General features: G+C 47.8%; 1 protein-coding gene across 1 annotated transcript in view; it reads right to left on the bottom strand.

Annotated features, from left to right (window-relative positions):
• Positions 1–14,425, bottom strand: part of Inpp5d (inositol polyphosphate-5-phosphatase D) — a 112,655-nt gene that overhangs the window by 96,057 nt on the left and 2,173 nt on the right. The window contains exon 2 of the mRNA XM_006984234.4: positions 560–620. Within this exon, the coding sequence (XP_006984296.2) occupies positions 560–620 (61 nt within the window). The remainder of the gene's footprint in view (positions 1–559; positions 621–14,425) is intronic.

Raw genomic sequence — 14,425 nt, 5'->3', positions numbered from 1 at the left:
GATTTGAGTTCAATTCCCCAGAACCCACACAACAACAAGAGAGAACTAATTCCTGCAAGCTGTCCTCTGACCTCTACAAACACACCACGGCACACCCCATACACAAATAAACAGAGTTTCTTTCTGACTTTGTATATTTTGTCTTTAAATGGTGAATTCAGATGCCAGGGCTATCAACACTGGGCAGAAGGGAGCTACAGGAATTTAAAGGCAACATCTCATCTATCGTCCAGCTCCCTTGCAAGTCCGCCCCCCTCTGCTGCTCCCTGGGCCACTTACATTTGCTCATTTGTGGTAGTCGAAGAAAATGATGGCTGGGGACCCAGCCACTATCATGTCCTTTTCTCAGCCATGGCCACCAACAGTCCCTGGCATGTGTGACTATCATCTTATGACTGTCATCTATGAAGAGTCACTGTTTTTTACTCAACCCAAAACATGTGCTCTGGGGACAAAGCTAAGCTCTGCCAGGTCCTCACATGGAGGCTTCTTGGCCAGCTGCTTGTCCTTCTCTTTTGCTCTTTCTACCAGGGCAAGCACAGGCTGGTTCAGGACTTACCTGCACAGTGAATTTGTCATCCTCGGGCAGAATCCTGTAAGTGTAAACGCAATTCCGGAACCTGAAATAGATCAAAGACGACGTTAGAAATCATGCAGGAAAACAAAGTTTGCTTGGACCAAGGAGAACAAGGCTCTCTGGCACAGCTTGGGGAGTCAGCACTGTCCCCCCACCTCCTCAGAACACAGAGAGTGGCCGTGGATGGGCCATTCGGGAGTCAGCACTGTCCCCCACCCCCAGCACACAGAGAGTGGCCATGGACATGCCATTTATGTCCCTGCTAGATGGCCATGGGGGTCTGATCTAATGAGCCCTTTGTTTAGAGGGGCTTCCTCAACCTCTTAGCTGCCGAGTTGTCCAAAAGAATGGAGCAAGAAACATGTTTGAAGAGCTAAAACTCCCAGGGGTTCAGCAAGATGGTGTGGTAACCAGGTCTCAAGCACAACTGCCTAGGAACACATTGGCCAAGGTGAGGCTTCCAAGCACCTACCTTCTGCTGAGACTTCATTCCCCCTACTTGGCTCCTCCCCCCAGACTGCTTGCCTTATAGCTTCCTTCTTCCTAAAATGAGCACTACCCCTTCAGAGACTCCGATTTGCAAAGGGCTGGAGAGCTCTGGTTATTTCTGTAGAGGAAGTGTCAAGTACCCAAGATCTCCTTCTCTTTCTAGACGCTCTATGTTCTTTAGCTCAAGGATCCCAGGCACTTTTTACCTTCCTGGAATCTTTGAAAGGAAAGGGCTTATTAAACTGAGGACCCTATGGAAAGGGGCCATTGGTGAGCAGTCTCCGGCTTGCTGGTATCTGGTAGCATGGTGGCCATGGGAGTCTGTTGGTGGCCTCAGGAGTCCATTGACCCCACAGCTAAGCCTGGAAGGCTGTGAGAAGTTTTGGGGACTACTGCCACCACTGGCTTTTCCTTAAACCTGATAGTATGGCCTCCCCTCCCCCATCTTCCTCTATTTGGAGTTTGCATGAACAGTGAAAACTAGGCACCCTTATTGTCCCAAGGCAGGGAGGGGGCTAAGCTCTGTCAACAACACAATGCTTCTGCTCTATAAACGAGAGGAATGGAGGGTGAAGAGAAGTCTCAGTAGTTAAGAGCACTTGCTGCTCTTTCCCAGGATCTATGTCCATTTCCCAGTACCCACATGGAGGCCAGGAACCAACTGTAACTCCAGTTCTAAGGAATCTAGCATGCTTTCCTGGCCTCCAACAGACACTGCATGTACATGTATGCAGGCACAACACCCATAAAATAAAAAATACATCTTACAAAAAGTCACTTAACCCCTTCCATGGGCCAGACTCAGTACCACAATTTCACATGTGTTATTAGTTAACTCAGTTTAAAATTTTTATATTGAGGGCTGGGTGCGTAGCTTGGTTCGTGGTGCTTGCTAGCATTCATGACGCCCTGAGCCCAGTTCCCACCATAAACCAGGCATTTTGACACACTCTAATGCCAGTACTCAGGAGGTGGAAGTAAGAGGATCAGAAGTTCAAAGTCATCCTCAGCTACATAGGGAATTGGAGGCCAGTCTAGGTTACATGAGACTGTGTCTCCAAAAACAAAAACAAACAAACAAATCCAAAGAAGACTGTATATTGAAAAAAAAAAAACAAAACCACACACAAAAAGATATAAATATGAAAAATACATGTCTCCTCTGTCCTATGAGTTTCTTAGGTTTATTTTTATTTATAAAATATTTTTAAAATATGTGCACAAGATTATATATACGTATCTCTTTCAATGCATGTAAAATCATACTGCTTACGATGCTCTAAAGTTTATTTTCTTCATAAAATATCATCGAAGTCTTCCACATTGTAGTAGCTTGAATGAGAATGTCCCCCATAGGCTCTTGTTTGAATACTTAGTCCCCAGTTGGTGGAACTGTTTGGGAAGGATTAGGAGGTGTGGCCTTGTTGGAGGAGGTGTGCCATTGGGGGTGGGCACTGAGATTTCAAAAGGATCAGCTACCTGCCTGCTGCCATGCTCTCTGCCAGGATGGTTATGGACTCCTAACCAGTTAGAACCCTAGCAAATTCTTCCTTTTCTAGGTTGCCTTGGACATGGTGTCTCTTCATAGCAACAGGGAAGTAACCAAGACATCAGCTGAGAGAGATGGTTTGCTGACAGTGACAGCATTCTACCACACAGATATCCCATCATGCCCTTGACCAGGGCCTGGCGGGGGGTGGTTATCCTGAATAACGCTGCCGTGAACCAACAGCTCTGCTCCTACACTGGTGCATACATGGATGACCTCTGTTTTCATTTCATCACAAAAAAGAGAGGAGAGCAATGCCACATCTACTTGCTGCCGGGAGGACTGAATGCATCCGTGTCCTGGAAGCCTTTGGAACGGTGCCTGGCTCACACTGGACACGGTGATGTCAGTGTCTGTTAGCTATTGTGGGGAAACAAAAGCAGACAGAGTCAGCTAGACAAAAAGACATGGGCGCTTTACACACGCGCATCGTGGACACGCGCATTGTGGACACACACACTTTTATGGAGTCTAGGCTCACTTCAAACTCGTGATAATCCTCCTGCCTCAGCCTCCCGGGTGCTGGGATTGCAGGTGTGAGCCACCGAGTCTTGGATTTTGATAGAGACTACCATCTGCCATCCAGCAAGACTGTCATTTTTTTCTTCCTCCTAACGGATATGAGAGTGTCTATTTCCCCACAGCCTGCTGACTGGCTTATCAGATTTCTTAATCTTTGCAAATCTGAGAGGGGAAGAGCAAAGACAGTTTGCCTTAATTTGCCTCTCACTGTGAGAAAGGTTCAGCGTGTTCTTGTTCTTGGCTCTTTCTGTTTCTTTTTCTTTGAATCCCTTTTTGTGTCTTTGTCTCGATTTTTCTTTATGTCATCTTGGGCTTATGTACAAAACTCTGATCTGTGTTATTATTTATTTCAACGATGTTTGCTGGTTATCTTTTGTAGCTGTGTAATTTTATGGTTTTTTTTTTTTTTTGTAGCCAGCTTTATAATCTTTTCTTTATATAATCTTTTCTTTTATGGCTTTGCATTCATATACACTTAAAGAAAATTTGGGGCAACGTTTTTGGGAGATTTCATGACTTTGTGGCTTCGTTCCCTGTGGGAAAGCCTCTCTGAAGAACTTTTCTTGCTTCCCTGCCAGCCCATCTCCCCACCCCGACAACCTATCACCACAGCCGGAGTTGACACCACCACCATCTGACCCCATGTCATGTCACATCTCAGAGGTATCTGTGGGACACAGAGAATCCTCACAACACCCCCTTAGCCACCCCCACGGTTCCTAACCTCAACCCTGTGCAGAGCCAGGGGACTGTAGAGCCTGCTCTGCCCCGCTCAGGGCTTATCTCTCCGGAGCCCCGACACTTCCTCCTACCGATAATCAAAGGCTGGGGGGAGGGGCAGTATGAGAACGCTCTCTCTGGCTGAAGGTAGCTACTTAGGAAGAGCCCCAAGGAGTCCCAAGGAGTCAGCAAAACACATGGGCTCACAGACAGAAAGAAAAGACAGAGAGGAAAAGAGGGGCTATTCCAAAGAAGAAAGGCCCCCTTGTTTAGTTAAGTGTGGGAGAAAAGCCTGCCTGGCCTCTTCAAAGATGTTCTAGAAACTGAAACAAAGAAACAGCCTCACATGACTAAGCCCAAAATCAGAACTGAACACAACAGGAGCATCCCAGATGACCCTGCCCGAGAACGGTCAATATGCACACAGCGTCATGACCATCACCCTTGTGAAAATGTGAATCCAAACTTGAATTTCACAGAGTTCTGGTCCTCCACAGGGAGGATAGTCCCCACCCCCGCCCCCATCCACAGCAGCTACCCTTCTCCCTGGTCTTGTGTGGAATATGTGCCACACACATATGTGTGCACAGACCAACTCATGTGCATATGCATTCACATAACATACACACAACATGTATGGATGTATAGCACACTTCTAAGACAAATACAAAATGTTGAGAGCAGACTGTGTGTGGATCCATGGTTAGAGTACTTGCCTAGCATGTGAGCAGCCCTGGATTTGATTCTTGACTCTATGGGGGGCGGGGGGAAATCAATATGTTGAAAGCAAAGATCCCACAGCTAAATTCTGTTTGACAAGTGCATCTCCAGACCACGATATCTGTACAGTGTGTCCATTGCTCATCGTCGGGGATGACAGGCCTGGCCAGTCCTTGTCAGCTCTTCTCAGTGAGTTGGTAACAATATGGGTTGCTAACACTAGCTCCCAGCTGTGACTCTTCTTTGCCACTAGGCTCCATTTGTCAAGAAAATTCCCAATATCCTCAGTGGGGATCCAGATCAGGACAGACCTTCCTTCAGGTACCAAAGGCCATCTTCCATCCTCAGGGGAGGGAGTCTAAGGGGAGAATTGTAACTTGACTTTCTCCATTGGTGCCGAGTGACAGATGTCTGTCCTGAGCTGATCCTGGAGGAGGAGAGGAAGTTGCCTTTGCTGGAGTGGGAGGTGGGCAAAGGGTGGGGGACAATCCTAAAATAAATAGCAATGAGAAGTTGTGTTTCACGGTGAGAGGAGAGGACAGTCACATGCGGGGAGGAAAACCGGTCAAGTCTGATGATTCCTGGCCAAACAGCATCAACAATGCCCAGAAACACCTTTCACACAGTGAGTCTCACAGAGAGGCAGAGACATCTAACTGGAAAACCAGACGCCAGGCTTTGTCTCACTCCATGATCTGCTCCTGCAATTGCTTGTAAACCCCTCTGTGACTCCTGCTGTGTGTCACTTCTAATTTCCAGAAATTTTCTCTTTTCAAGGATAAATATTGCACACTTCTGGGCAAGATGGGATAGAAGAGAGGCAAAACGGAAGGTCTGCGTTCAGAATGCCCTTTGGAGCTGGGCATGGTCCAGTTCGCCTATAATCCCAGCACTTGGGACGCTGTAGCAGGATGGTGGCAAATTCAAAGCCAACCTGGGCTACATAGTGACCCTGACCCATGCCCCAATAAACAGAGGAGTCAAGCCATTTTGGGTAACATAGAATAAGAGAAAATGGACATAGGCCTAGGAAGCAAGAGTGTTTAACACCTACGGCCCAAACCTAAAGAACAATGGAGTCACAGCGCTAAGATCGATGCATTGACAGAGGCCATCTGTTGCTTACATGGGCCCCTCCAGAAGAGAGAAAGGAGGAGGAGGGTACAGGTGTCCAGCAGGTGAGAGGCTGAAGAAAGGCAGGCATAGCACCCTCCTCAGCCATAGGGACCCAAGTGGTCACTCTTGACCTAAAGCTTTAAGAAGTAAAGACATGGGAGTAAATCTCCTGGAAGGGAGCCCCCCACCTGTCAGTTAAGGGTTCACCACTTGGCACAAAACTCCTCAGGTCTTATTGGTGTGAGAGGATCCCTTATCCCCTTCCTTCTTATTTTTGTTTGTTTATTTGATTGACACAGTAATTATGGCAGAAATGAAGCTGCCCCCCCACTCCCACCCCTCACATAGCTGTCAGAAAAAGAATCACTAGACCTGTGAAGATATATCACTACTCAAAAGAGAGTCCCCCACCCCACAAAGGACATAAGGAGCTATTTCTATCTTAAATAAACTCACTGTTTCATGATGAAGCCCGGGGAGGTAAATCACCTTCCCAGAATGCACTTGACCAAAAGGCAACCCAGGGAAGAAGAGACCTATTTGGCAAGGTATAAGGGATCCACCTTAGGGTAGACATTTTCTTTTTCCATTAGGCTCCACTGATGGCTTTAGAAATACTGGCCAATGTAATGAGCTATGAAGTTTGAGTAAGTGGTGTAAGCATTTGGAAGAGAAGACTATGTTCTGATTTATAGATGACATGAAGGCCTATTCAGAAACGTTTGGGCTGGGGAAAAGGCTCGGTGGGTAGGAACACTTGCTGTGCAAGCATGCAGACCTGAGCTTAGATCCTTAGAACCCATGCGAAAGAGCAAGATAGAGAGCCTGTGTGATGGCGCATGCCTGGAGTCCCAGCGCTTGGGAGGTGACACATCGCTGTGAGTTCTAAACCAGCCAGCGTTTACACAGTGAGACCTTGTCATGAAATAAAAGAAATCTGGGTGTGGCCACACACATCTGTAACTTCAGTGCTGGGGTAGGGGTGGGTGCAGAGATAAGGAAGCTTGCTGGGTCTGGTCAGCCAGCCTACCCCAAGCAGCAAGCGCTATGCTCAGTGGGACACTGTCTCAAGGGAACAAGGCAGGGAGTGATAGATTAGGATATCAGATGCCTTCCTCTGGCCTCCACTCACATGCATGGGTGTCTTAGTCAGGGTTTCTATTACTGTGACAAAACACCACGACCAAAAAGCAAGTTGGGGGGGGTGGTTTACTTGGCTCACACTTCCACATCGCTGTTCATCACCAAAGGAAGTCAGGACAGGAACTCAAACAGGACAGAAATCTAGAGGCAGGAGCTGATGCAGAGGGCATGGAGGGGAGCTGCTTACTGGCTTGCTCCTCATGGCTTGCTCAGCCTGCTTTCTTATAGAACCCAGGACCATCAGCCCAGGAACAGCATCATCCATCACTGGCTGGGCCCTCCCCCATTGATCACTAATTGAGAAAATGCCTAACAGTCGGATCTCATGGAGGCGTTTCCTCAATGAGGCTCCTTCCTCTCTGATGACTCTAGCTTGTGTCAAGTTGGCACACAAAACCAGCCAGGCAAACACAAACATATGTGCACACACATCTGTCCACATACATGGTATCACACATACCACAGATGCTAAAATTTCTTTAAAAAGCAAAGATAAAAAAGCAGCTGAAAGATTAATGAAGAATAGTCAAAGAAAATGACAGAATAAAAGATGAAAGCATAAAATTCTATGCAGGAAACTGGAACCAGTAACTATGGGGGGAATGTACCATCTACAATATTACAAAAATATAAAGTCATCAGCAGAGACTCTAACAAGAAACACTCAGGGTCTGAATGAAAGAATATTATACAATCAAAAGGATAATAAGACTGATGTCACTAAAATGTTAAGCTCACAGATTACATTAGAATTTCCTGCCAGCCCAATCAAAGTCACGATAGGAAGTTCTGTCCAACTTGAAAAATATTATTACCTGCAAAAACACTTGACTATAAAATTATAAGAAAATCCCAAAACATTTTTCAAAATTATACTAACATCTTTGTAACAATAGTGGCACAGGGGGATATACTTGGATAGATAAACAACCAAGAAAGACCTTTGTAAGACTTAGTAAGACGAAAGAGTCATGGAGGGAAAAAGAAGAAATCACTTAATAAGAGGTCAGGGAAAGATGGCCACGAGAAAAATAAGCTCAAGTCTTTATCATTTGTCATCCATTAAATTGAGTCCAACAGGATTTAAGTTTTCAATGTGAACAATCAAAACTATGGAAATAACAGCCATGACCACTGCATTTGTTTGTATAGTCAGGATGCTAAACACACGATACACATCAGTCAGTGAACACATGCAGCAATTCTACCACATAGATCCTCTTATGGCTTGGTTTTCAGATGAGAAGGCTAGGGCCCAGGGTAGTTAGATAGACTGCTGAAGGTTCCTCCTTTAACCTGAGTTGATTACATACAAAGACCCAGTCCTAACCCTAAGGAGTGGATTTCTGCATGCAAAAGGAGTCTCTGTGTTGGAAATCTAAGGAAGAAGTCACAAAAGAAAAAAAGCAAAAAAAAAAAAAAAAAAAAAAAAAAAAAAAAAAAAAGCAAAGAAAAGAAAGTGACAATTTTGTAAACTTTTATGTCAGAGAACATAAACCTTAAAGGTAAACCATCATGAAAATGTGTTTGCAACAAATGTGACATAAATAACTCACATGGGCAGATAACAAATCCCTGATGCCTGGGATTGAACCCAGGACCTCATGCATACTAGAAACACGATTAACCACTGGGCTACATCTCTAGCCTCACTCCACTTTCTATTAAGACAAGACCTCATTATAGTCCATATATGGAATGCATAACAATCCTTCTTCCCAAGCTACATAGAGTTTTAATTGAAGAAAAGAGGCTAAGAGAATGGAGAGGACCATCCTCAAAAGAGGACGGAGCAAGCCTCTCAAATAAGATCGGCAATCAAAAGTAAATCAAAATGAGCAAGGATGACCTTTCACCTTAGACTCTGTAATTTTCTTTAAAGTAACATTATGTAGAATAGGAAGGACATAGGAAGGAGGTGGGCACTCTCTCATGCAGCTTGCCAGAAGCATAAATTAAGTCAAAATTTCTGGAAAGCAATTTGCCATTTTGTACCCACAGCCTTTGAATGCTCCTGCTCTGTGATCTAATCATCCTCTGGGGATTTGTAATCAGTAATGTGTATAACTATTCTGCTGGAAGACCTTCCTCGCTGCTGCCACACTTAGAGCAAGTCTGCCGATAATTTAAATGTCAGACAATCAAAGAATCATTCCATAAGCATGCGACACCCTGGAAGAGAAGTCTGTGCTTTCAGCAAGATGTTTAGGAAGAAATTCTAACTAGGCGGGAAAAGTTGAGGTTGCTGGAAACCTCAGACCACAAAGGAAAGGTGGTGCTGTGTGTGTGTGTGTGTGTGTGTGTGTGTGTGTGTGTGTGTGTGTGTGTGAGAGATATGGAGACTGCATATGTATGGAGAGAGAATGAGAAGACACACCAGCAAATCAACAAGGCTATGCTCATCTCTCAGTGACTGGGAGATGGTTTGTTCTTGTTGTTTTACACTTTTTACTTTATGCTTGACTATGTAGACCTGAGAGGCTGATGTGGGACTCAAGGCAATCTCCCTGCCTCTGCCTTTTGAGTGTGGAGTTACATGTGTGGTCCACCACACACAGCTAATAGCATTTCTGTCACCTGCCAGAAGACTTCTCTGTTTATCTCCAGCTCTGTCCTCCACGGCCCACTCCAGCTGCAGGGCCAGGTGGGCACTCCCTTTCCACAGATGTTCCCTTGGCCAGCCCTCCACAGTATTATTTCAGTTGCAAACTAAACCCAAACTGAAGGGTTCTGGTACTTGTTAATAGCATGCTCCCCATCCCCGTGTATGTGTTTAGGGGCACATATGTGTACATACGTAAATGTGCGTGTAGAGGCCAGAGGGCAGTCTTGAGTGTCCTCCCTCAGATGCGATGGATGCTGTCTATCGTTTTTGTTTTGTTTTGTTTGAGATAGTGTCTCTCCCTGGCCTGGGGCTCATTAATTCAGCTCAGCTGGCTGGGCAGTGAACCCCAGGGGTCCCCTTGTCTCCACCTCCTTAGCCCTGGGATTATAAATGTGCATCATCACGCTTGGCTTTTTTGTGTGAGTTGTAGGGATTGGACTCTGGTCCTTGTTCTTGCAAGACAAACACATTACCAACTGAGCCATCTCCCCAGCCCAATACGATGGATCCTAAGTAATGGAGACAAAAGGAGCATGTGTGCTATGTTTGGAGGCAACTTTAGAATAGACAGGCCAATTTGTGAGAAATGAAATCTGACCCCACACGTTTCATACGGTCCTTCTCCCACAGCTGCCATACGGGGTTCCCCTCTCACAGAATATTCTTGTCAGGTCTGGCTTTTTCACGGCTGCAGGACTTCATCCCTTCGGCACCTCCTTCCTAGGGTGGAGCTAGAACCAGGAGGTTATGGGGTGCTGCCTCTCTTCTAGACTTGATCTTCATTCCCGGTGCCCCCAGGAGTTCTTTTTGCTATATCTGTGCCCGGGCCCCTCCCTCCCTCAGGCTTCCAGGCGGTCAACCCTGGTGGCACAGCAGCCACCAGACATTCTTGCGTCATTCAAGTCCTCTTCCTGCCTCAATCGCTTTGAGCACTTCCTCTGTGGAGGCCCACATGACAGCTCCGTGTCTCCCAGAGGCCTCCAGGAAGTCCCGGAAGTGACACTGTCACAACTCTCCTCTCCTGTCATGGAACTTTCTTGGCAGATGGGTCCCCTGCTCCTGAGTCTGTTGCTTTCAGCTCATAAAACTAATGGCCAGCTGTCTTTTTACATATGCAAAGCACATGGAGGGTGTACTCTGGCCTGTCTTGGGCTGGGCCTTGGGATAGCTGTCTTACTCCTGTCTTCCTATCTAGTCCTCTCAATGATCTAGCTGTTCGAATGTGCAGACTGTATAGACAGTTCTCCAAACAAGGCATTACAAATGACTCACTAGCATGAGTAACATCAGGGATACAACTTAAAATCACAGTTAGTGTTGCTTCACACCCACTAAGCTGGATAGAATAAAAGACGGCCGGATGTGGTGGTAAGCACACTTAGGAAGTAGAGGCAGGAGGATCAGGAGTTCAAAACCAGTTTTGACTGTAAGAAGGAGTTTGAGGCTAGCCTAGGCTACATGAGACCACAGCTCACAAACACACAAACAAGCAAGGGCTGGGGGGAGGTGTAGGTAAAGTGTTTCCCTTGAAAGCATAATAACTAAGCTTGATGCCCAGAAGGTACATTGAAAACCAACTAACCACAACAGCAAACTGGGTTTGGTGGCTCTCTCACTGGCCAGCCTAACCGACAGGACAAGTTCCAGGGCACCAAGAACCTCTGCTTAAGAAAAATGAAAAAGGTAGGGCTGGCGAGATGGCTCAGCGGTAAGAGCACTTGCCGCTAAGCCTGGCGACCTGGGTTCGGTACCTGGGACCCACATGGTGGAAAGAGAGGACCACTCCTGGGGGCTGGTTGTTCTTTGGCTGACACACACAATGTGCTAATGCACACACACACACACATACACACACACACACACACACACACACACACACACACACACACCAGATAATAAACCAGTGGAGGTAGAGAAACTGGATCCTCACACATGGCTGGTGAGAAGTTTCCACAGCTGAGCCCAAGAGTTCAGCAGTTCCTCAAAATGCTAAATATCAAACCACCACATGACCTACCTCTCAGGGCCATACCCAAGACTACTGCAAACAGACATCCACACAAAGGCTAGTTCATGACTCTTCACAGAAGCATTGTTCATAGCAATCAAAAAGTAAAAGACAGGGCAAAAGCCATTCAACAGGTGACTGGGGTGTGTCCATACAATGGGTCACTAACGAGCTGCTCAAAAGATGGATGTCTGCTGTAATCCAGATGAGCTTGAAGGCATATGCCAAGTGAATAAATCCAGACACCCAAAGTCACACATTATATGTAATTCCACAAACTGAAAATTCACAAGTCAAGTAAGTCCTTAGAGACGCAAAGTAGACTGGCTCTTTCCAGAGGTCGGGGAAAGGGCAGCAGCCAGCAGCTGCTCACGGGTATGGGGTGGGTCTTTGGGGGACAATGAGAACGCTCTGAAATTAGACAGTGGTGTTGGTTGCACAACTATGTGGCTGCACTAAGGACCACTGAACCACACACTAGCATGTGGACAGGCCACTTTCCAGTGCGTGCACTAACCTCAGGGGAAGCACTCTAGGCCAGTGAACCGGCCTGGCCAGCCTCACTTTGGAGCTGGGCTTCTGGGTGTCTTGCTAACACAACAAAGGGACTCGAAGCAGATCCTAAGCGAATCTTGCTCCTCAGGACATCGTGGCCTGGCATGAATTGGAGAGCAACAGCAGAGTTCTTGGCTCCATCTCTGAGGCAGGGAGACAGGAGCCTCGTGTCCCAGAAAAATGGATTGTTGTTAGAAAGTGCTAATGTCCTTGCACAGGTGAGCGTCAGCTATACGGTAGGCAGGCTTGCAAAATGCTCCTAAGCCAGTGCCTGCCCTGCACCTGGGAGACAGATCCGCGGGCATAAGCATGGTCTTTCTGTCATGGTCTTTCTAAATGATATAATTAAGCAGGCCTTCCTGGGCTCAGCCCTCCCTCCTGGTCTCGGACACAGGAGGAATCCTCAAGAGCACCATCCTCAGACGAAGACTCTTTCTCATGCCCAGCAGGCTCCAGGAGTCCGTGGGCCTCCTGCTCTGGCTTCTGCCTAGGCCTGCATTTCCTCATTTGCCTTCAGTGTCACATATGGAAAACACCACATCGCATTTGCACAAAAGGCATTAGCAAGCTGTGGGAACCTCACAGAAACTTTCAAAGGAGGTTGGAGGGAGGGAGGCGATAGCACACCCTCTCACAGCACAATCCACGCCCTGACCCCTCTGCTAGGCATTTCCACCCTCAAAGGCCCTTCTCTGCAGTTCTCTTTCCACCAAAAACAGGGGTGACAAGGTCCTCACCCCACTCTCCATTGGTCCCCAAAACCCGGCCTTTTTACCACCTCTGGCAGGCTTGGGGCCTGCTCTCCTGCCAGTGGCTAGCTACACGATTTTTTTTTCAAATGACTGGAATGTCTTCTCTGATGGCAGTTTTAGTTGTAAATGTCCCATGCCTTTTCTCCCTTCTTTCTGCACCGCCAGGGCTACCAAGCCCAGGACTATCGGGTGTTCGATCCCGGGGATGAATCCTTACTCCACCATCAGGTCTGGGTGTACTATGGAAGGCTACTTGTGGAGGGAATCCCTTACACATATGTCTGGACCAAAGCAAGCCGCATTCTCCTGGCAAGACAGGAAGCCAGATCACTCCATAGTGGTTCAGGGAGGAATGCCACTCACATGGATGGTAGCTAACTTGACCTAGTTGAATTAGGGTTCTGTGTAGGCCTGGTCAGCTCGCTGGCCATCGTTCAAATTCTTCCTGTGTAGCTGAAGCAAAAAGCAGCTATCTATCTGACCCACAGACTCTGAGTCGGCTGACCTACCCTCGAAAGCATTAGCGTCTCTGCAGCACACAGTACAGGGCAGCTGTGCCGTCTCTGCTCAGGAGCCTCAGCCTCTTGAACGGCCTCCATCCACCTGGCCAATATCCCACCCAGGGCACACAGGCTCCCTGGGTCTAGCCTCCATCCACCTGGCCAATATCCCACCCAGGGCACACAGGCTCCCTGGGTCTAGCCTCCATCCACCTGGCCAATATCCCACCCAGGGCACACAGGCTCCCTGGGCCTCGCCTCCATCTACCTGGACAATATCCCACCCAGGGCACACAGGCTCTCTGGGCCTAGCCTCCATCCACCTGGCCAATATCCCACCCAGGGCACACAGGCTTCCTGGGCCTAGCTGTCACCAAGGAGGAACTGAGGAGAAATGGGGCAAGATGCCCGGGCTCCGCTTCGAAGAGCTCATATTCCCTTTCAAGGAAGGCAGACTAGGATTCCAATCAGACCAGCAAGATCTCCCCAAGACAGCACTCTGGGCCCCCTGTAACTCCAGGCTCCCCTAAACCAAGGCTCTTTGAGTGACTGAGAAGAGACAAAAGCCTTCTTGCATGTTGGTAGATGACAGGACTGACCTTTCTCAAGGAAATGAAGGTCGGGGTGTGAGGTGAATGTGTGCTCCTATGTGACGTGGGTGGCGCTGCTTTGCGACCTTGTCTTTCAGCATTTCCCTCCCTCCCCCTGACTGTGTCTAGTCAAATCTCCTATCCAGAAGGTCCTTCTGACAAGACCGCACTCTTTCCAGAGTGCCAGACACACCTAAGCCACACGGCCCGCGGTTGTCTTTTCAGTCACAGAGGGGACCTGGATGGAGCTCCAGCTTCAGGGTCACTAAGTTCCTGGCCCGCAGCTGCATGACCCAGAGTCCACACATCCTGGGGGAGGGGGTGTCCAGAGGGATAGCTCACATGCCAAATCGATTACTTCTGAAGGCGAAGAAAACGACCGCCCTGCACCCCGCCTAGACTTCGAAGCCCTATCTCTTCCCTCTACCTTGTTGCTGCCCTGAGGCTGTTGCCTTGATCTCCTCTGGCAGGAGCCGGGACCCTGGCCAGGGCAGAGGGTGGGGTGGGGGATGAGGTGGGCGAGGTGCCATCATCCACAGGGAACAGGGGAAAGTAAGGATGTGAAGTTTGTTTTTCAGG

This window comes from Peromyscus maniculatus, chromosome 13 (assembly GCF_049852395.1).
Source record: "Peromyscus maniculatus bairdii isolate BWxNUB_F1_BW_parent chromosome 13, HU_Pman_BW_mat_3.1, whole genome shotgun sequence".
NCBI classification, from domain to species: Eukaryota; Metazoa; Chordata; class Mammalia; order Rodentia; family Cricetidae; genus Peromyscus; species Peromyscus maniculatus.
The sequence above is the reverse complement of the archived record's forward strand: the minus strand, read 5'-3'. Positions and strand labels throughout refer to the sequence as shown.